Source organism: Melanerpes formicivorus, unplaced genomic scaffold (assembly GCF_026170545.1).
Source record: "Melanerpes formicivorus ecotype bairdi unplaced genomic scaffold, bMelFor1.0.p_v2 SCAF_4, whole genome shotgun sequence".
Lineage (NCBI taxonomy): Eukaryota > Metazoa > Chordata > Aves > Piciformes > Picidae > Melanerpes > Melanerpes formicivorus.
In genome coordinates this window covers 8,987,971-9,009,582 of record NW_027142356.1, presented here as the reverse complement: position 1 = coordinate 9,009,582, position 21,612 = coordinate 8,987,971, and the positions used below count along the sequence as shown (strand labels likewise).

At 48.1% G+C, this 21,612-nt stretch overlaps 1 protein-coding gene and 1 long non-coding RNA gene across 6 annotated transcripts in view; one reads left to right on the top strand and one right to left on the bottom strand.

Moving 5' to 3' along the window:
- Positions 1–297: 297 nt before the first annotated feature.
- On the bottom strand, positions 298–18,918 carry LOC137440608 (uncharacterized). Of its 2 annotated transcripts, XR_010987199.1 has the most exons (4): positions 18,814–18,918; positions 6,357–6,524; positions 1,816–1,950; positions 298–960 (listed from the first exon to the last, which is right to left on the bottom strand). It is a non-coding gene; the product is annotated as an uncharacterized lncRNA (long non-coding RNA). The 2 variants fall into 2 exon arrangements; XR_010987200.1 differs by lacking the exon at positions 1,816–1,950 and having other exon boundaries at positions 300–960.
- A 90-nt stretch (positions 18,919–19,008) lies between these two features.
- LEF1 (lymphoid enhancer binding factor 1) overlaps positions 19,009–21,612 on the top strand; it is a 70,938-nt gene continuing 68,334 nt past the window's right edge. The window contains exons 1-2 of one of the 4 annotated variants that reach the window (XM_068136894.1): positions 19,009–19,241; positions 20,203–20,266. In XM_068136894.1, coding sequence (XP_067992995.1) covers positions 19,032–19,241; positions 20,203–20,266 — 274 coding nt within the window. In that variant the 5' untranslated portion in view covers positions 19,009–19,031. The remainder of the gene's footprint in view (positions 19,242–20,202; positions 20,267–21,612) is intronic. The other 3 variants (XM_068136893.1, XM_068136892.1, XM_068136890.1) reach the window with 3 other exon arrangements.

The window sequence follows — 21,612 nt, the reverse complement described above, 5'->3', positions numbered from 1 at the left end:
CTACAACACTGCGCTCTCATTCTCCCCACCCACCGCATTTAAACGAACAAACCATGTTTTCTTTATGTCATCTCCATCCATCTGAAGAGCTTTGATCACCAAAGGAAGCATGTCAGAGCTGGCAGTGTTCTCATTCTGGGGGGAGATGTTGATATTCCTCCTTATTTTTCTTCAGCATCTGAATGGCAACAAGAATTTTTCAATTGTTTTCCTTTACCAAGGGAAAGCACACTCTGGTCAGGATACCTTACTTAGCTTAGCTTTAACATATCATTTGTGGTTTGACTGCTTTTATTTTTAAAATTATTTTTTAACTGCTCCCTTAAAAGCAAACAAACAAAAACCAAACAACAACAAACCCAAATCTTCAAGAAAAAAAATGCTTGGAAACGAAATACTGAAGCTGGTTGCTGTGGTAATAATCCAAAAGTTCTTTAATCTTGCTTTAACGTATTCAAATAAATTTCAATGACATGGTCACAGATTCTCTAGATGTTCCCCTTTTGAAATAGAAATGGCATTTTGGGTGGACAAACACTCAGAATTATTTTTTTGTGGACTGGTTGAAGCTACCAGGGACAAGCCCAACACCATCTTGCTGTCCCTCATCTCTCTGCTACCAAGTTTTACTGCCAGCTGTTCTGTGGACTTCAGTTGGGTCAACCTGGGAAATGTGGGAACAGGAAGCATGTTATGACCCTCTTGAACTGAGTTAGCAGAGCACCAATGCTCCATTAGGAACTGTATAAACATGTATCTCTAGCACACTGGGTAGTGTCAGTCATCAGAGCTCTCCCTGTCCCCATTCACCGCAGCAGAGCTGGTCCCACACTGATCATTTTCCTTCATGTCAAGAAACCTTGCTTGGCTTCCTTTTTTATTCCCAAGTCTGGAAAACAGGAGTAGTCCAAGGGCAGTGCAGTGCAGAGCCAGCAGGAGGTGCTCCTATAGCAAGGAAATCTGTCAAAAAAATATAAAGCACAAACATTTAGCACCAAATTTCCCTTCCCTTCAAATGTCATAAACATTTGGCATACTCAAAAAAGGCGATTTGGCAGAGCAAGGAAACCACTTTGAGCTCTCCTAGTGCAGAAACCAAGACAGATGCAATATTCTCTTGTTTTTAAGTTACTGTAATCAAGCATATTGCAAAAGAGGGATAAAAATAAACGAAAATATGTTATTAGGTCCTAGTAGACTTGCAATTTCTGAATTTCTTTTACAAATGCCCATAGAGTATTCCATCTTTATCCTCCCAAGTCACTGAGAATAACACATCAAAGAGCATGTTTGCATTTCTATAATAGATAACAGCATTGACATAAGCTTCAGGGTTCATACAAACTATAAACTGAATTACCAATCTCCTATCTCACATATTTATAAACTGTAAGTCGAGCCTGGAGAAAAAAAAAAATCCAACTCCAGGTGAAATAATTATTCTTGGAGCTTTTAAAGAGTCGCTTCTGAGCTGAAATCTGAATTCCAGGGGATGCGATAATTTTGTGAGGTTTGTACAAGCCTCAGCTTGAGAAGCAAGAGTCAAATGGTAACTTAGACCCTGCTAGTCACCTCAGTGGCAAGGCTGTCATTGTCATTTGAACAAGAGATTTTGTAAAAGCCACTGCCTCTCAGCTTCCCCTGGTTGAAGAAGGGAATGACTGCCACACCCTTGTAAAGCCCATGACCCCATGTGGGATAGCTCTCCTGTGATCCTCTGAGACACCAAAGCCTAAGCAGAGCAAGCCCTGATAGCCCAGAGCTTCTGCTTATGAACCTGAAGCATTACAAAGGATGAAACTTTTCTCCTCATACCTTAAGGAGGAAGAATATAATTCCTCTATTTCTAAAACCCAGAAAGATCACACAGAAAGTGTCCATTTTTGGAGAAACTGGGCATCTTCCAAGCTTCTTTGACACCAAAGCATCAATAAAGCCAGGGGACCCTGCCTAAGAGACAAAGAACATTCCAACAGATGAGTGCTTCCACAAAACCACAGGTAACCCAGCAGCATATTTACTGACAAGGGCCAAGCTGGAAAAAGTCAATGGATGCTGCCTTCCTTTTATTGCCAGGTGCTGGGTTGAGCATGACTCACATAAGCCACAGGGCTGAGACCATAGTGCTCAGTTTAGGATGCTCATCGAAGAAATACAATGTCTGGAGACACAGCAAGTCATTCACACAGCAGCCCTCTACACAGCCAGGATGAGTTTTTGTGTGCTATATTGTCAGGGGGAAAAAAATGTGAAAAGGAAAACATTCCTAAAAAAGGCTACTGTGCTACCTTGTGCCAATATGTCAGAAGAGAAACCAAAAGCCTTAAGTCAGTAACACTTCTGGAACTCCAGTACTGGTCTGGGCCATCAGCTCCCGACCATAACTCCCCAAAGTGTCTCTTCTAATTCTGCTACTGTTGAGCATGCCCAGAAAGAAATGAAAAAACAGGTACCAGAGGAAATAATGATGTGGGCTCTGAGGTGGACACATTTGTTTCCAGACCTCACACAAAATCATCAGATAAGGATATCTTATTGAACTTCTCAGTAGTATTTGGTTCTAGAATGCGAAACAGAATCATAGAATAGAATCACAGAATCATAGAATCACCAAGGTTGGAAGAGACCTCAAAGATCATCAAGTCCAATCTGTCACCGAGGCTCCAAGGAAACCTAATTGTGGCCTTCCAGTATCTGAATGGGGCCTACAAGAAAGCTGGTGAGGGATGTTTTAGGGTGTCAGGTAGTGATAGGACTAGGGGGAATGGAAAAAAATAGAAATAGGTAGATTCAGACTAGATGTTAGGAAGAAGTTCTTCACCATGAGGATAGGGAGCCACTGGCACAGGTTGCCCAGGGAGGTGGTAGAAGCCCTATCCTATCCCTGGAGGTTTTTAAGGCCAGGCTGGATGTGGCTCTGGGCAGCATGATCTAGTGTGAGGTGTCCCTGCCCATGGCAGGGGGGCTGGAACTAGATGATCCCCGAGGTCCCTTCCAACCCTAACAATTCTATGATTCTATGATTAACTGCTTTGTAATGGAAATCAACTAATTTTATTTCAGTTATAGGCCAAGAAGCTTTTCTCCAACACTTTGCTGATTTACAGAGCATTTGCTCATCTAAAAACATTTCCTGGAAGACAGGACTGACTCCAAACCAGAGCAGATACAACACACAGGACGTTTTGCCACATGGTGACAAACCCAGCCTTATAAAATGGCCTTTGGGAGATTCTCTTGGCTTGGTCAGTGTGATCGATTCTTGCTCACTTACTACTGCACCAGTAAACACAGAGTTGGCATTAGGGTTTGGGACTGGATCAGCAAAAGGATTCTGTTGACAATAGCAGCATTCAAGGGCTCTGTCAGCGCGGCATGGTTTATTTAATTCAGCAAACACTTAGCTTTGGCGGCAGAGAACGGCAAAGCAATGTAGACAGAAACATTAAGGTAGAAGTGCAGAGGAAAAAAATATGTCTCCTGGCTAGACCATGTTTGGATTCAAAGGAAAATTGAAGGGGGAGCAAGGGAGTGGGATTTTCTTGTTGTTTGTTCCTGGGTTTTATTTTTTTCTGAAACAGTCCTGTTCTTGTGCTGCAAGTGGCAGAAACATGAAGTAAGGATCATTAAGTGATGAAGGCTTTGTGGCTGACAGGTTATAGGACAGATTCAACTCAGTCTCTTTCACCTTGCTTCATTGCAAATTCCAACACTCTCTTATTTTTCTTGTTGGAGACATTATCTAAGAGGATCAATACATGGGAATGAAGTGAGTTCAGCTTTCTGGGAAATGGAGACACAGCACTGAAAAGACACTCAAAAAGGCCCTAAAGGTACTTGACTCCTGAATAGGTTAGTATTTTAAAAATTGGACTGTGCAAGTGAAAGATGAAAAACTGCTCCAGTAGAATATTCACCAACACTTTAAGATGGAAGTTTAAAAACAAGAGCCCCTTTGTTCAGTGGCGCCGTTTCGTTTGGGGTTTGGAGTCTTTTTTGTTCCTTTCTGGCTCTAGAATTGCCTTCAAGAAACTAAAAATAAATCTCGCTCCAAAATCTTGCTTAAAAAAAAAAACCAAACAAACCTTTTACATTAAAACACACTAGTAAATAAATAAATAAATAAATAAATAAATAAATAAATAAATAAATAGCATCTGGTGTGGTGGCACAGTTGACCAACTTCCATGTCAAACAATGTCAGCATTTGACAGCAATAGAGAAATGGTATAGCGCCTCTGTACATCAGGAAAACACCCATCACCATCCCAAAAACAAGGCTGATCGATAACATGCAGGTAGAATTATTATTGAGCATTCCTGACACCTTCATGTGACATCTGACTGTCAAGTGTCTTACATTTTTGTCTCCAAATAGCTTGCAGACTTCTGCATGCACTACTCCATAGCATCACAGCTGCCAGAGGTGCTTGTGCCAGATGCTGTGAAGTTTGAAGGAGGAAGGGCTCCAGGGTACGGTATTTGCTATGAGGCTCCTTCAGCTTTATGGAGAGCACTCCCATCCTCTCCCAGGACAGCATCAGCAAAAGCGCTTCACAGACTGAAAATAATCCATATCTAGGCTGCCGTTAGCAGAGGCGGGGTTCTGAGAGCAGAGCTGGGCTTGCAAAGTTGAGTGAGCAGTTTCATGTTCATGTGGTTTAAGGCCTACAGATTTAAAGAGCTGTCCTTATAGTTTTTATGTAAATTAAATAAATCAGCATTCCTCCAAAATTCCTGCCGATAAACCTTCCCATTCCACCAGTGTGTCTGAATGGCCAGACTAATTTTTACTAAACTGATGGTGGACTGTTTGCAGAAACCCTCCTAGGTTAAGTAAGTAGTTAATGGTACAGCCCAGCACAATAGCTTAGTTTCATATACAGCATCTTGCACAGAAGAAAACCTTCCACTGGAAAGGAAAAGTGTAGCCAACAAACAAGTCCAGCCAGGGGTACAGGCATGGTCCCACAGCTGCATGAATGAAACTCAGGACAAAAATGCAACAACAACAAAAAAAAACCAAACCCTGCTTCAGTAGTCTCCTGCCTTCCCAGGGAGAGGGATGAGATCTTCTCCTTAGGAAAATCCCTCACAAGTTCTCAGATTAGCTGCCTGCTTGAAATAAATACATATTCAATTCTCAAAACCAAAGTCATACTGCACACTGTGTTGAGCTGCATGGCCAAAGTGAGTGATGTTGCTCTGAGAGGTCCCCACCCTCCACATGAGCTTATCAAAGAGCATAAGCATCTTGTATGACACAAGTATTCAGTATTTGTGATTATTATGGACCTGCAGTGTTACAACTGACAGGTAAAATACAGGCCAAGTATTCCTCAGGTGAGCAAAGAAAGAGGGGAGAGCAAAGTTCATTCTGCAGCAAACTGCGCTGGCAGCCCAGACCCTCCCAGGTCTGCTTGCCGTGGCCACTGTCTTGAGGTGTACATGAGGCACATGGAGGTGTACATTCAGACTCCAGTTGGGACTGGAGTTCTGTTGTGCTCCTCACAGTACAAGTACAGATGATACCATGGGCCTGCTCCAAAAAGCAAGGCTCTGAAACAACAAGCAAGGATTAATGTTAAGCAGCTGCTGCCAAGACTGCTGAAAGCATGCACCTGAAACCTCTTTCATTGTCCTTCATGCTGGAAGCCGAGAGATTAGGAATGAGCAACTGAATTCCTTCAAGCAACTTCTCACAGGACCTTAAACCCAGCAGCACAATGGTAGCTGCTCCTCTGCTTTTCCCATGAAGAATTTGTCTTTTCTTCCCTTTATCAAGGAACAATTGACATTAATTTCTTCTAGGTCTTGGCCAATGCTGTTTTCTTTTTCTTTGTTGGCCTCATGTCTGAGTCTCATAAAACTAAGACCAAGAGACAGTAAGTTTCCTTGGGGCAGTTTTCAGATCATCTGTCTGTTGCACATAGCTTCATAGGAAAAAAAGGTCTCTGCCCTCGATGCATCCAACACAGAGGGAAAGGCTCCCAGGAGGGCAATTGCAAGGGCCTTGTCATGTCTTGTAGTCAGACCTAGGGCTGCTGTAAGCCTCTAGCAAGCTTTGCTTTCAGAGCTGAATACCTATCAAGCTCTTCCAGCCCTGGGATGGCAGTTTTGGAGGATTTTCACCTCATCTTTCATCCACTTTCTTTGACACCACTTGGTTTAGCCACCAGTTGTGCCTGAGCATTCCCATCAAAAGAAAAAATGCTGCCTCCTTGCCACTCACATGCCCAGTTGGCATCGTGGCTCCCCTACTGCCTGCCTACCAGCCAGGCTCCTCTCCTGCCCCACTATGCCATGCAATCTCTGTCTTCAACCAGCCTGGCCCATCTTCCCTCAAAACCACTTACAACCATCCTGCAGGGGAATGGGCATTTTCTTCCTGGGCCTGATGGTAGTTCACACCTCTCTCTCAGATCCTTCAGCCAAGCAGGAATCCTGAAGTAAGCTGAGGATCTTGGTCAACCTCCAGCCATGCTTCTTCTGCATCACCCAAATAATGTCTGACATTTGAGGTCCTGGCAGAACAAAAGGGGCAGGGAGGTGAAACGTTAACTGCTTCATAAATACTTCATAAATTATATTAAGTAATAACATTAAATAATAATATTGCTTAATATTAATATGCAATGCTTTTTATGCATTGTGTTATTTTAATCAGTGGTACTCTGTGACAGGACAAGGGGCAACAGACACAAACTGGCAAACACAAAAATTTCCACCTCAACATGAGAAAAAACTTCCTTACTGCAAGGGTGCCAGAGCCCTGGAACAGGCTGCCAAGAAAAGTTGTGGAGTCTCCTTCCCTGGAGACTTTCAAACCTACCTGGATGTGTTCCTGTGTGGCCTGTACCAGGTGATTCTGCTTTGGCAGGGGAGTTGGACTAGATGATCTCTTGAGGTCCCCTCCAACTCCTACTATTCTGTGATTCTATTAATCTCTCCCTTATCAGAATCATCCATTTCTGAGTCAGAGTGAGAACTGATGTTTCTTCTGTTTCCTCTTTGGGCATATGGCTTAGTGATGGACTTGGATTGTTGGTTGGACTCAGTGATCTTGAAGGTCTTTTCCAACCGAAATGATTCTATTATTCTATTCACCAACTGAGTATTTCACAGAATAACAGAATGGCAGGGGTTGGAAGGGACCTCTGAACATCATGTAGTCCAACCACCCTGAAGTAAATCACACAGGAACACGTCCTGGGCTGAGGAAACAAAGTGTGGGATGGTTCTTGCATTTAGGCAAAGCTCTGCTGACCTGACATGCAGATGTTGTCCCAAGCACAATAGTTGCAGGCATTGCTCCACATTGAGTTATATTTAATGTGGGGGCCTAAATGACACAGCAGATGAGACAAACTCCCTTTGAAAAGGCTTATGAAGGGCCACATGTTTCCCAGGTCAGAGTCAGTACTTTTGAAGGGACATATGTTTTACAAGATCCAGATCAACTGAGCAAAGCAACACTAACGGGATCCCCTCCCCTGCCTGGGTGTTGGGCACAAGGCAGCCAGCCTGGTGCCTTGCTTGAAATTAGCAGCAGCTCCCAGGAGATGTTGCAGGCTTCCCCAGATGTGGGGAGAGTTCACAAGGAGGGTGTGCAGCAGTAAAAAGCGACACAAAAGTGTGGCTGAGGTGACAGGGAGCTTCCAAGAGATGAGAAGAAGCCAAATGATAATTTATTCCGCTAGTTGAAAATAATTCAAGGAACTTCAAATATAGAAGCTTCATCCAAAGCAGAGGCTCCCCTGGGACAAAGACTTGTTAATACAGAGACCATCTTGCACACCCCATAATCTGGGGAGGGGAGCAGCCAGGGTGACATTCTTGGCCAAATCAGACCTTCATTCAGACCCACAACATCAAATCCACCAGCACAGCTTAGGGTGCAGGTGAAATAAAATCAGCTGTGCAACCCTGTGCAAGAGCTTGCATAAAGCAATGAACCTGAACACCCCCAAAAGCTGCTCTGCACCCTTCCTCTGGATCTGCCTCTGGAGTCTACCACAGTCCTTCCTAAAGCACCACCATTTTAATATCTATATACAAAAAGCTCCTGATGCCTTGTGTTTAGTGAACCACCTTAAAACTGCAACATGAAATTCAAGAATTCACTGTTCATAGCTCCAAGTAGGGAACTGGGTAATTAATATATAGCTTAATCTGCAGCTTCTGCTATCCTTATACAGCTCTGGTGCTTTGGCCTGCAGCCCCTTTGCTTTAATTGCTCTCGCTAAAGATAGCAGCACTCTTCTAATGTAAAATAATCTGGTGAATCCTATGCCTGCACCACAGTTAAATTCAGGGTGTCTCAGAAGAAAAGAAGAGATCTCAACATAACAAAATGTTTTGTTGTATTCAGGGTTCACTGGAAGTCAAAATAATATATCACAAATAAAATTAAATCCCATTCAAATCCAATTTTGCTAATTATTTGTAATTTTTTTTTTTTGTTATGATGGTTTTGCAGTGAAGGACTTGAGGGGTGCTGGTTGATGAGGTACTTGACATGGGCCAGCAATATGTGTTGGCAGCCCAAAAAGCCAACTGTATCCTGGACCGCATCAAAAGATGCATGGCCAGCAGTTCAAGGGAGGTGACTATGCTGCTCTACTTAGCTCTGGTGAGACCCCACCTGGAGTACTGTGTCCAGTTCTGGAGCCCCCAACAAAAGGAGGACACAGATCTGTTGGAGAGAGTCCAGAGGAGGCCCACAAAGAAGGTGAGAGGGCTGGAACAAGGACAGGCTGGAGGAGTTTGATCTGTTCAGCCTGGAAAAGAGAAAGCACTGAGAAGACCTTATAGCAGCCTTCCAGTACCTGAGCAAGGCCTACAAGAAAGATGGAGAGGGACTTTTTATTTATGTGCTGATAGGATAAGGGGCAATGGTTTTAAATTAGAACAGGGTATATTTAGATTAGACATTAGGAAGTTCTTTACTGTGGGTGGTGAGACACTAGAACAGGTTGCCCAGAGAATTTGTGGATGCAACCCCCTTGACTGATATGTAAAATCTCATTTTATGTTAGATCAGATTGCAGCATCACAGCACACATTTGAGTTGGTTTCTGCAGATTTTGGTGTCCCACTAGGCACTTCAATGCTGCATTACCTTCATGTGCCCAGCAGGACTGCCTCCAATTGGAGGTTCAGAGACTTTTTAAGCTGGAGTTTGTATCCAGCTGGTCATCTTCCATAGCCAAAATGAATTTGCCTAATCCTTTTCTGAATCCATTCATCATTTCAGCCTGAGTCTTTTGGACCGCTTGCAGTTCCTGCTAAGTTCAGTCAGAGTTGTGGGTGCTCAGTTCTCCTGGGAGTAAGCCCTGTTTAATAAGGAGCATGGCTCCTGCCTTGCTAGAGAAGAGTAATGGGACAGAGGGACCATTAGAATCTAGAATCATAGAATGCTAAGGGTTGGAAGAGACCTCCAGAAATCATTGAGTCCAATTCATGTGCAAAGTGGGACTATTCAGGGTAGGCCACTCAGGAATACATCCAAACACTTCATTCTCCTTGGCAGGGTTCTCATGAGCCACTGTGACCATGGTCTGAGAGAGCAGGTGGTTTGGGCTTCCGATTCAGAACCTCAGAAAGGCTCTCTAAGGCTGAAGGAAGTAACAGGATACGAGCAAAAGTCCTGCAGGTGGGGCTGGGTTGTCAAAGTGTGAACATCACACACAAGGAGAACACAGCTAATGGTGAAGCAGCCAGCTGCAACTTGGACTGACCTCACTCTTCATTAAAACGTGAGCCCTAACTGCTGTCCCCAAATGCCTTTCTGCCTTCAAGTCACTCTGGAGATGTGCACTTTTTGATCATCACCAAACCCAAAAGCATAAAGCTGTGGTGCTGAGATGACAAGGACCTGATCAATAGCCCAGAATTCTGCAAATTCCTAATTGTCGTCTTCTGGCACTTCCCTAGCAAACGCCACTGCCTTTGACTAGCATTCAGCTGTTACCGCTCAATACTTCTGTCAGGCAAACTAATGGTAGTTAGTTCCCTGGCAAGAGAGAGATAGCACTTCAAAATACATCCAAGTAACTTCCTCAGTGAGAAGGAAAATTTGCCACCTCGTTACTTGCTTCAAACGCTTCCCCCAGGGGAGTGCCGTACATTTCTGGGAGCGCATCAAGATCACTGGAACAGCCCAGCTGCTGCTCCCCCTCCTCGTCCAGCTGCGTCTGGGCAACGAACTTGGTCAGACAGAGGTCAGAGAATGAAAAGGGAGCACACATTCACTGCATTGCTGAACTGTCTTACTAACCCAGGAGAAGCCTCCCACACTCCCATGCCATTAGTGCACAGCTGCCGCTGGAAAGCTGCCCACGGTGCCTCCCTCCCCTCCCACCTTTTTCAAAGGACCTTGTCTGGAGCTACCAGGCTTCTGCCGGCAATATTTGTCAGGGTACAGAAGACTACTGTCACTTAAAAAAAAAAAAAAAGCAAGGGATTACAAGATGCTTTGATTTGTTTGGGAGCACCAAAAGGGAATGGTCACCATTTCAAAAGCTGGAAGGAAAGGCTGGTGCACAGTCAGCTCTGCGTGTTCATTATGAGTTTGGCAGAGTAAATCAATTGTTTTATGCTGTATTCTAAAACAGTCCTGACAACAGCCATGCCAAGGGCTTCTGTAGAAGGATGACTCCTCTGCAAAGCACCTCACATACTTCTGGGGCTACAGATACTGATTTTGCACTGCATAAGCTAGTACCAATAGAAAGAAACGTTGTTAGTGTAAGAATTCCAACAATGCTTGCACAAAACCCCTGGCAAAAGCCCCTCAGTGCTTTTCCCTGGGGCATCCAAAAGGTATGAGATGCACCAGCACTTCTGAGGAGCAGAAACAGGACTCAGCCGGAGAGTGCTTTTAAAACCTGCCCACAGACACTGCCCTGGCTGTCGGGAATGGAGAAAATCTCATCTGCTCGGGGTCACATTTAACATTTATTTATTCAGAAGCAGAACTTCCCCCTCCCCTCTAAGAAAGTGGGAAATGTTGACATAAATGGCCAAAACTGCTACTCTGCAATTAAAACACACTTCTTCAGCCAGAATGTCTCAGAAGTGTAGTGTCCAACAAAACTATAAAGTTAGGATTTTCAAAGGCCCCTCAGGGATGTAGTACTCTCTACTCCCTTTGAACATCTCCTCAGTCCTTTCAAAAATCTCAACCTAAAAATCCCTGCTGGGGGGCAGCATGTTGCTGTGCTCTTTTCAGTTTTTACCTTCAATACAACATTAACCTCATATTTTACGTTCTCCCATGCGTGGCTTTCTGGGTTTGGTTCTGACTCTGAGTCCTGCCTCCCCTTTCATCCACAGGCTGTGGATTATCTGATCTGATGAGTCATCAGAAATAATCCTGCAGTGGCACCACTTCTTGATGTAAGGGTTAGTTGTGAGCTACTCTGTGTCAACATTTATCGAGCAAACCTTGCTACTTTCCCTGTATTTTATCTCATACTTGAAGAATGAAGAAGCACGCAGCTCCTGAACTGCTAGCTATTTTAATCTCAAAATAAGATAATGTATTTGTGAGATCTGAGCCACCAAAGCCTTCTTCTAAACAAAAGTTCTTACAGTGCAAACGTGCTAGTGAGATTTGCCCACTCAAATCTCATAAAGCCTCTGTTGTTGCAAGGGCTAAGAAAACCTAGCTCTTTAAACAGAGTAATTCTGGGCTAAGAACATTAATGGCATCCCAGAACTGGAAAGCTTGATGTGTAAATTAAAAAGAAAAAAAAAAAAACAAAAACCCCACATGCACACTCTTAGTATCCTATTACATGTGATCTCCTTCAAAGTAGCTTTAAATGAGAAGTGCAGTTACTCTTTGATATAGCTGCTAGCAACACAGCCAGGATGCCCTTTGTTAGCATTTTAAAAGATGAGTCCTCATTTCATTGGTTGTTTAGCCTGGAGAAGAGAAGGCTATGGGGAGACCTAATAATCACCTTACAGTACCTGAAGGGGGCCAACAAGAAGAATGGAGACAGACTGTTTACAAAGGCCTGTGGCAATAGGACAAGGGGCAACGGCTTCAAACAAGAGAAGGGTAGACTGGATGTTCACAGTATCACAGTATCACCGTATCACTAAGGTTGGAAGAGACCTTGAGGATCATCAAGTCCAACCTGTCACCCAAGACCTCATGACTACTAAACCATGGCACCAAGTGCCACATCCAATCCCCTCTTGAACACCTCCAGGGATGGTGACTCCACCACCTCCCTGGGCAGCCCATTCCAATGACGAATGACTCTCTCGGTGAAGAACTTTCTCCTCACCTCCAGCCTAAACTTCCCCTGGCGCAGCTTGAGACTGTGTCCCCTTGTTCTGGTGCTGGTTGCCTGGGAGAAGAGACCAACCCCTTCCTGGCCACAGCTACCTTTCAGGTAGTTGTAGAAGGCAATGAGGTCTCCCCTGAGCCTCCTCTTCTCCAGGCTAAACAATCCCAGCTCCCTCAGCCTCTCCTCATAGGGCTTGTGCTCAAGGCCTCTCCCCAGCCTTGTTGCCCTTCTCTGGACACGTTCAAGTATCTCAATGTCCTTCTTAAACTGAGGGGCCCAGAACTGGACACAGTACTCAAAGTGTGGCCTAACAAATGCAGAGTACAGGGGCACAATGACTTCACTGCTCCTGCTGGCCACACTATTCCTAATGCAGGCCAGGATGCCATTAGCCTTCTTGGCCACCTGGGCACACTGCTGGCTCACATTTAGGTGGCTGTCAATCAGCATCCCCAAGTCCCTCTCTGTTTGGCAGCTCTCTAGCCACTTGGCAGCTGTCCAGCCGTGTTAGGAACAAGTTCTTTACCATGAGGGTAGTGGAACATTGGAATGGGTTGCCCAGAGAGGTGGTTTGAGCTCCATCCCTGGGGATATTCCAGGTGAGGCTTGACAGGGGTCTGGACAACCTGATCTAGTTGAGGATGCCCCTGCTTACTGCAGAGGGGGTTGGACTGGATGACCTCTGGAGGTCCCTTCCAACCCAGGCCATTCTATGTTTCTGTGATTCATAGACTCCTAATAACAGTTTTCAAAACGAGCACATATTATTCCCTTTGTTTTTCCCTTCATCCAGTGCACAAATACAGAGCAAATACAGAGCTGTTCCCTTCACTCCATAACATCTTCTTGATTTGGCTCAACCATGGACTATCAGAAGGAAGCCCTTTCAGCCACCATGAGGGAAATAATGATACACATGGCAAGAAATCCTCCCCACAGCATCCTGAGGCTGCCAGGGACTGGCATCCCTGCTTCATCATCCAGGACCCAAGCTGCCTGAAGAGTTTGTGGAGCCTCTATCTCTGGAGGCATTCCAAACCTGCCTGTACACATTCCTGTGTGATTTACTCTGGGTGATCCAGCTCTAGCAAGGGGGTTGGACTAGATGATCTTCAGAGGTCCCTTCCAACTCCAGCTATTCTGTGATACTGTGTGACCCCAGAGACCCAGCAACATCTGGAGACCACCACAGGCCAATGAGAAGCTGGATGTTTCATGGGGCTGTAGGCCACAGTGTCTGTAATCCAAACCTAGACCAAAATCCAAGCCACAGCAGCTGTTTGGCCCCTGTGCTTGTAAAAACACTGGAAATGGACTACACTGCCAAAGGCACTGTCTGTCTGGTACAATACAAGCACGAGGGCACTTTGGGTTTTGCTCAAAACACATCTAGATCTGTCAGTTATAGCTTTTCCTATGGCATTTGTCAGAGGGCAGCAAGCATCTTACACACAGCGTTGCATTTATTCTCAGAGTATGAAAAAGAAGTTTAGAAGTATTATCCTTGTTTTAGAGGTGAGGAACAGGTTCATATTTCTAAACACACTCACATACCCTGCTGACTTCCCTGCTGACTTCCCAGCAGTACTATGTGCAGCAGCAGTGCATGTAAGAGACATCAGTGATAACACTGCAGAGCCCAGGGTTAATAGTTGCATCCCTGCTCACCCCACATCCTGATGGAGAAGGATTTATTTGCTTCAGGAGTTTGAGGATTCAGTCTATATATTCAATCTGCACATAAATCAGGGATGTCATCTGCACAGGGTGGCAAATACTCACCCAGGGAACGTGAATTGTTTGGTCACATTGCCTTGAAAAGGCTCTGCAAAAGCTTCGTTTGAGGGGTTTGAAATCCTACATCCTCTTTTTGTGCTTTGCAGTCCTGGAGGAGCAGTAGGAGCTAAGAGGTGGGTGGCCCTCCCCATGGACCTGGAGCTAGCAGGGTGCACAGGGCTGTGGTGCGCCGACCACCACTGCGGGGCTCCCCTCCCACACCCCAGCTCTGTTACCTGTGCACCTCACAGCTCAGGAATTGTCGGGGTGCACTTCAGCAGCAGGCTGCAAGCCTGTCCCGTAGGGGAGCCGACGGGCACAGCTGGGAGTGCCGTAAAGAGCTCCCACCCCGCAGCGCACCCACCCCTCGAGGGGCCACCCTCGACATTTCCCCCCGGGGTTTGCCATGAAAGACTCCCTCCAAACTAGCAGTGGCCTCTCGGGTCGGGAGAAGAGGGGCCTTTTCCCTACCAAAGGCGTTTCCCTCCCCCCCGGGGTGGGGGGGACACTCAGCCCTGGCCTGACCGGGCACAGGGACAAGCCGTCGGGCGGCTCTCCCAGGCAGAGCTGCACAGCCCGGTGGTTTTAAACAAAAGGCGTTTGGTTTTGTTGGTGCGTTTGTTTGGTGTGCGTTGGGTTTATTTCCTCTCTTATAAAATAGCTGCAACCCCCCTTTTAACAATATATTTTAATTTTTTCATTTCTAATTCATTTTTCTTCCCTTCGCGGGAAAAAGAATAACAACTATCTCCTCCAGCCGGTCCATGCCCCACCATGTGCACAGCCCTTCCCCCGTGCCTCCGGGCTGGCATGCGGCCAAGCCAGAGGAGGTGCTTTTTGATTTTTGGTTTGGTTGGGGTTTGGTGGTGTTTTTTTTTTTCTTTCTTGTTTTCTTTTTGCATTTTTTTTTTTCGTTTAATTTTTATTTTATTTCCACTGCACATTCCGTCTCCAGTTCCCCAAACTCTTTGATCTCCCCCGCTGTCTCCTTACCCGGAAGAAAACCCTGGCCCGCTCAGCTGGGAGCTGGGCGCACACGTGGGCGCCCTGGCTCGCCTCCATCCTCCTGCCAAATTTAGTCACACAAAGGGCTCGGAGGGAGGATAAGGGGGGGCATGAAAGGAGCCGCCGGCGGGACATCAAAGCCACCGCCGCCCCGCCCCGCTCCCGCCCTCCCCGGTACTGGGGGGTGCCGGCGGCGGACGGCGCTTCGCATACGAGGGTGGCCCGGCCCGGCCCCCTATCCCCCTGCTTATTGCGCCCCGAGGGGGTGGGTGGTGGCTGTCATCCTTGGGACCCCTGTGCCCCCCCCCTTCCCGGTCAGCTCCCCCTGAAAGTCTGTGGGGATCATCTGGCTGCCCCGACAGCGGGATACTCTGCCAGCCACTGCCGACGGTGCGTTTCCCCTTCCAGTTTCCCCTCCCACCAGTGGAGGAGAGAGCCCGCCTGGCCGTCGGGTTGAGTGCTGGAGTTGTGGACCCCTTCAACCATGAAATGCAAGAAAGAAAAAAGGAAAAGAAAGTCAACCCAACCCCCCAAACAAACAATAAAGAAAAAGAGAAAGAGAAAAAAAATATATAAAAATATATTAAAAAAAAAAAAAAAGGGAGGAAGGGAGGGAGGAAGGGAGGAAAGATGGAAGGGAGGAAAGAAGGAAGGGAGGAAGGGAGGAAAGAAGGAAGGGAGGAAGGGAGGAAGGGAGGAAGGAAGGAAGGAAGGGAGGGAGGGAGGAAGGAAGGAAGGGAGGAAGGAAGGGAGGGAGGGAGAGAGAGAAAGGAAGAAAGGAAGAAAGGAAGAAAGGAAGAAAGGAAGAAAGGAAGAAAGGAAGAAAGGAAGAAAGGAAGAAAGGAAGAAAGGAAGAAAGGAAGAAAGGAAGAAAGAAAGAAAGAAAGAAAGAAAGAAAGAAAGAAAGAAAGAAAGAAAGAAAGAAAGAAAGAAAGAAAGAAAGAAACTCCAAACGACCCAAACCCGTGCAAACGACCAAAAAACCTAAAATGCAAACTCGTCCAAAATGGAAAAAAAAAAAAATAAAATCAAAGAAAACAAACCAAAACCAAACAGACACCCTCCCCCCCCCCCCAAAAAAAAAAAATCCCGCCAAAACAAACGAAAAGCCCACACAAATGAAACACGCGAAAATATAAACCAACAGTACAATGAAAAGAAAAACCCCACCTAACTGCACAAACAGACCCTGCTAAAGCAGTACGGCGCACGGCTGCGGTGCAGAGCCCGGGTATCGGCAGCTAGCGTGCACGGCGGTGGGCGCGCTCCCGGCGCAACGGGGTCCTGCCGGGGGCACCGCGCGGTTCTCCCCACCTCCACCCCGGGCCATGAACCCCCTGTCCATATCCCCCTTCTCAGCCCCACGAACTGCCAGTAAAAGCGACAGCTTTGTGTTGTCTCCAGTCAAATCTGGAGCTGAAGTTGAGGTTTCCTGAGTTTATCCTCATGTCATAAATCATTACGGTCTCCACCTCCCCCTACACACCGCCCCGCAGCCCCCACCCCGGTCCTTTCCACCAAAAAAAAAAAAAAAAAAAAAGAAAAGAAAAAAAAGATCCGGGAAAAACTCCAGCCCACATGAAGGGGGAGACCCCGGGACGGCGGAGGTGGGGGGAGGCTGCTCTTCCAGAGGCAGCCGGTAATGGTACAGACGGGTGGCCGCGGCGCCGGCTCCTCCAGTGGAGATCCCCCCATTGCCTGCCCCGGTGCCTGTCGCCGTACGTTTTTCTTTATCTCAAAGGTGACCGGTCCGAGGTTACCTTCCCTCGGCCCAGGTGCCCAGTGGCTCCGAGCGCCGGGAAGGGAAGAGGGGCGGGAGGGATGCGGCGACATCTACGCTTGCAAACAGATCCCAAGTTGCCGTTTTTCCCAAACGACCGCTTCCCTACTTGCCGCTCCAGCCACCTTCGGGATACTGGGGGGTGGGGCAGTGTGTGATCTCCGCTGGGGTACCGCTGCACAAATAAGCCCCTTCCCAGGGTTTACATGTTTGATTCTTTCTTTCTTTCTCGATTATTTCCCATACTTGTCTGACTTGACAAGTCCATCTCCCGCTTTCCGCTCCCTTTCCCGGGGCTTGGCGGGTCTCATTGCTCAGCTGGATTTTAATTACTCGTTGTCGGGCAACTATGCCGAGGCAGGAGCGGCGGTGCGGGCAGCCGGGCTCAGCGTTCATCCCCCCCCGCACCGCCGCACCGGGACCTGCAGCTGCTGAAAACGGATTGAGCGTCCACATGGTCCCCTTTCTCCATCTCCCAAAGCCTGAAGGTTTATCGAACTCTCGGGGTATGAGCAAAGCACGAAGCGCACTTTCCTCATGCCAAAATCGTGGGAAGTTGTTTCCTGCGAAATGTGCGCCCGCCGCGTCCGCCAAATACAAGAAGCTGTGGGTCCCGACGCTTTTGTTGGGATGGTTTGGTTTTTTTTTAACGTGCTAGTGCCGGGCGCCGTGGCGATGCCGTCTCACCCGGGGGCTAACGGGGCAGCACGTCCGAGGGAAGCGTGGGACGGCGCAGTGGGGTGATACTAGCGTACTGCTCCCACTCCATTCGCCGACTTGAAACCGCGGCCAGCTCACCCACCCCGGTCGGTTTCTCCCCTCGCATTTAATGACAATATGTTAATTCTGCCTTTCGTCCAAATCCTCACACGCTCGCCCCGCTGCCTCTAGCCATGTGGCAGCAGCACACACCCCCTCCTGCCACCCAAAGGGGTAACTAACAACAAAGTAGACCTAAAACAGAAGGTCTGTCCTTCGGAGGATGCGGCCAGTGTCCGTGCCCTGCTCCTGGCTGGGGAACATCAGTGCCCCAGTGCAGATCCCCGGTGAAGCACGCAGACACACATACAGAGGCACCTCGCCGCAGCCTGAGCAAAGTTTGCCCTGGGGCAGCCCCGTACCCGCTCCCCCACCCCCCTTCTATAGCCGCCCCTAGCCCCCTCTCCGCCCCCGCCGCCTCCGCCCCGGCTCGGATGTCAGTCACAGCGGCGGCTCCTTTCATCTCCGACGCCCCCGCCCCGCCCCGCCGACGGAAGAAGGGAGGATGGAAGGCGGGTGGGGGTGATGCTGAAGTTGCACCGCCGCTCCCCGCGGGGCTCTGCGCCCGCTGGCTACGATAGAGCGACCCCGCACAGGGTGCTGAGAGCGGGGGCAGCCGGGGGCAAAGAGGCGCCTCGGCCACAACTTTCTTTCTCTGCCCGCGGGCGCGGAGGGAATCATAGGGGAGGCTTCCCTCCCGCTTCATCCCCTCCCGAGATTGTTTCTGTCTCGGTCCCCTGCTCCGTGTTCCTCCCCCGCGGTGCCGCCGAGTCGAGCCCAGCCGTGCCCGGAGCGGCGGGTGAAGCGGCGGACAAAGGCCCGGTGGGTGCGTGCCACGGGCAGTGCCGTCCTCGCCCCCCGCCATCCTCGTCCCCCGGGGCATCTCCTCCCTGTATCCGCCTCCCACCGCTTTCCCCCCCCCTCCCCCCCAAGCCATTTTAACTCGGGCCCGCCCGGGTGGCGGCAACTTCACTCGGAGACGAAACTGGGGCGGGCTCCGCTCCCCTCCGCGTCCCCTCACCCCCAGGGTGAGCCCGGGCCCCGGGGGGTGGATGGGGAGGGACTGGCCTCCTGAGGGGAGGGGCTGCAGCGCGGTCCCCGGAGGCAGGCGGAACACACGCGGGGCTATTTCGACTCGTTGGGAACGTAGGGCGCGGCGGGGCCAGTGCTGTGAGGGAGTGGGGGTACCTCGGCCCCGAGGGGGCGGGCGGGGGTCTCCAGCTGCCGAGAGGAACCCCGAGGACTTCACGGGATTTTTCCTTCTTCTCTCCTATTTCTCCTCCTCTCTCCTCCTCCTTCTTCTCCTCCTCCTCCACCTCCTCCTCCTCCCCCTGCTGCTCCTCCCGCTCCCGCTCCCCTTCCCGCGGCGGGCCGGCGGCCGCAGCAGACGCCGCGCTGCCGTGAGGATGCCGCAGCTGCCGGGGGCCGGGGGTGGTGGGGGGGACCCGGAGCTCTGTGCCACCGACGAGATGATCCCCTTCAAGGACGAGGGGGACCCCCAGAAGGAGAAGATCTTCGCCGAGATCAGCCATCCCGAGGAGGAGGGCGATCTGGCCGACATCAAGTCGTCCCTCGTCAACGAGTCCGAGATCGCCCCCGGCGCCAACGGGCACGAGGTGCGCGGCCGCGGGGGCTCCGCGGGATAGCGCGGAGCTGCTGCGGGCTGCCTAAGAGCTCCGGACGCTGCCGCCGGCGCCGGGAGGGATGGAGGGAGGGAGCGAACTTCGGCCGGGCACCAGGGGAACCCCCGACTTCCGAATTTCCCCTTAAAAAAAAAAACAAAAACAAACCATTCCGACCGAATTCCTGTTTCCAGAGGGGCGGCGAGCAGCGGGGCCCGCTCCCCTCGATGGGATGGGGATGGGGGTGGGGAGGCGGCCCCCTCCGCGCTTCGGTCCAGGACGAAAAAGTTCCTGGAGTCCCCCGACCGTGCGATGATATTAGACTTCAAGCAGCCGTGAAATTTCCTCCGTAAAATCAGCGGGGTCGGGGCATTAGCCCTAGACTCTTTAAGGGATTTGCATAAAACTGGGAAGAAATTCCCGACAGTACAACTTCAGGGCAAATGGGTAACCTGCTTTTCTTTTTTTTTTCTTTTCTTTTTTTTTTTTTTTTTTTTGGTGGGGGGGATTTTTTTTTCCTTTTTTTCCCCCCTCCCGGTTGTTTTTGCTCTTATTCCTAAAGATCTGCTAATAACGGCAACCTGATTTTCATTATTGTCTTTGGTATCTTTTTTACAAAGAGTGTTTTGGCTGCCGAAGCTTCAAATATTTCCCGAATAATTGCAGAAATAAGCCTGTTTTGTTAATTGTAAGGCTCTTCTAAGGCTCTTCTGCTCAAAATTGGCTGCAAAGCCAATCGTTATTAACGTTGTTATAAAACGGTCGTTTAGAAAAACGCTTCTGGTACAGCTGCCTTCGAAGACTTAAGAGGGAAAAGAAAGATGCTTATCTTTTGCCCTAACTTTTTGTTGTTGTTGTTCCTACGAGAAGCTGTAGGACTGATCGATAAATGAGCATCCTTACAATGACTTCTCTTCTTTCTCTTCTTGCCTGATCGTGGATTCCCTTCGGTCAGGTTTCCAGACAGACTCAAGCACAGGATTCCTACCATGATAAAGGCAGAGAGCACCCCGAGGAAGGTGAGAAGCACCACGGTCCTGGCTTGTGATGTTGTCCCACTGTGAGACTCCACATGGTCCTCAGCCCTCAAACTGGAGCTTGGTCTCTTTTAGAAAACATAAATGTAGTACCTTTTGAGGAAGAGGGGTCACAGGGTGTTTTCAAAGCATATTTTTAAAGGAGATGAATGTGCAGCACGTTTATCTTGGGTGACCAAATGATATTTCAGTTGTTTAGAAACTGATAAGTAGGCCAAATGGATCCACACTGAAGAAATAACTATTTTTAGAATATCAGCTTAAACACATCTATCTCTTTACTGATACAGTGCAGCCAAATTGTGTGTGTGTGTATGTGCATGTGTGTGTGTTCAGAAACTGTGCTTATGTACCCACAGCCAATGTCTGTGGCTTAAATCTCCTCTTCCAAATCTAAGCATGAACAGACTTCTTGCTTTTATTTCTTTTTTAACTATATCAGCTGGTTAATTTTGATTGAGGAGAACAGAGGAAATAACAGAGTTTGTTGAATATCTCTTAGCAAGCTGGACACACGTACCAAGAGCGTGTGCTGTGAAGGATGGGAGATTATATTTAAAATGAAATGCTTATCATCATGAACTAAAACAGATCATAAATTCCATATAAAGACAGGCACCATTCAGTCCTGATGCTTTCCAGGACTCTGTGGCCATCATTCTCCAAACTGGTCATTAAACAGCCATAATGTCCATGTTCCCTGCATTTTGGCAGTAAGCAGAAGGAGGCCAGCTCTGTACAGTTTTCAGCCTTGTAGCCTCCTAAAGCCTCCCCTTCAATCAGTAACATTGTGAGTGGTCATATAGGCACGAGATCTGTTCATCATCCTTTGCAGGACCTGCACTGAGATTTTTTTGTTTTCTACAAAATAGCCTGCCTCACTTGGCTTCCCTTTTGACTGCAGTGCTGTGTGTATTCAACAGCTTCCCCCTCCAAATCATTAGGATCTCCTTCCAAGTCAGCTCCTGCCCTCTAATCGTTCCCAATGAGTGTGGCCAGAATGAATTGTTCACTAAAACACAGTGGTTCAGTAAGAGAAGGAAATACTTCTATCTAGTTATCACTGCACTGTTCCTCTCTTTCCTAACAATGATGCTGGAAAGCCATGCTGGCTATACTTCTGAATCCACAAATCCTTAGAGGTGTTTATAAAATGGGGGAAAACTGCTACTTGAGAAATGTGACGTCATAGCTGATGTTTCTGCCTTGCTCTGAACAGAGACTAGCAAAATAAATTGGTTATTCTAAGACCACTCCGTATTTTAAGGAGAAGCTCCTCTTTGAGAGTAGTTACTCCTTTAAGAATTAACTCCATTTGGAAAAAAAAA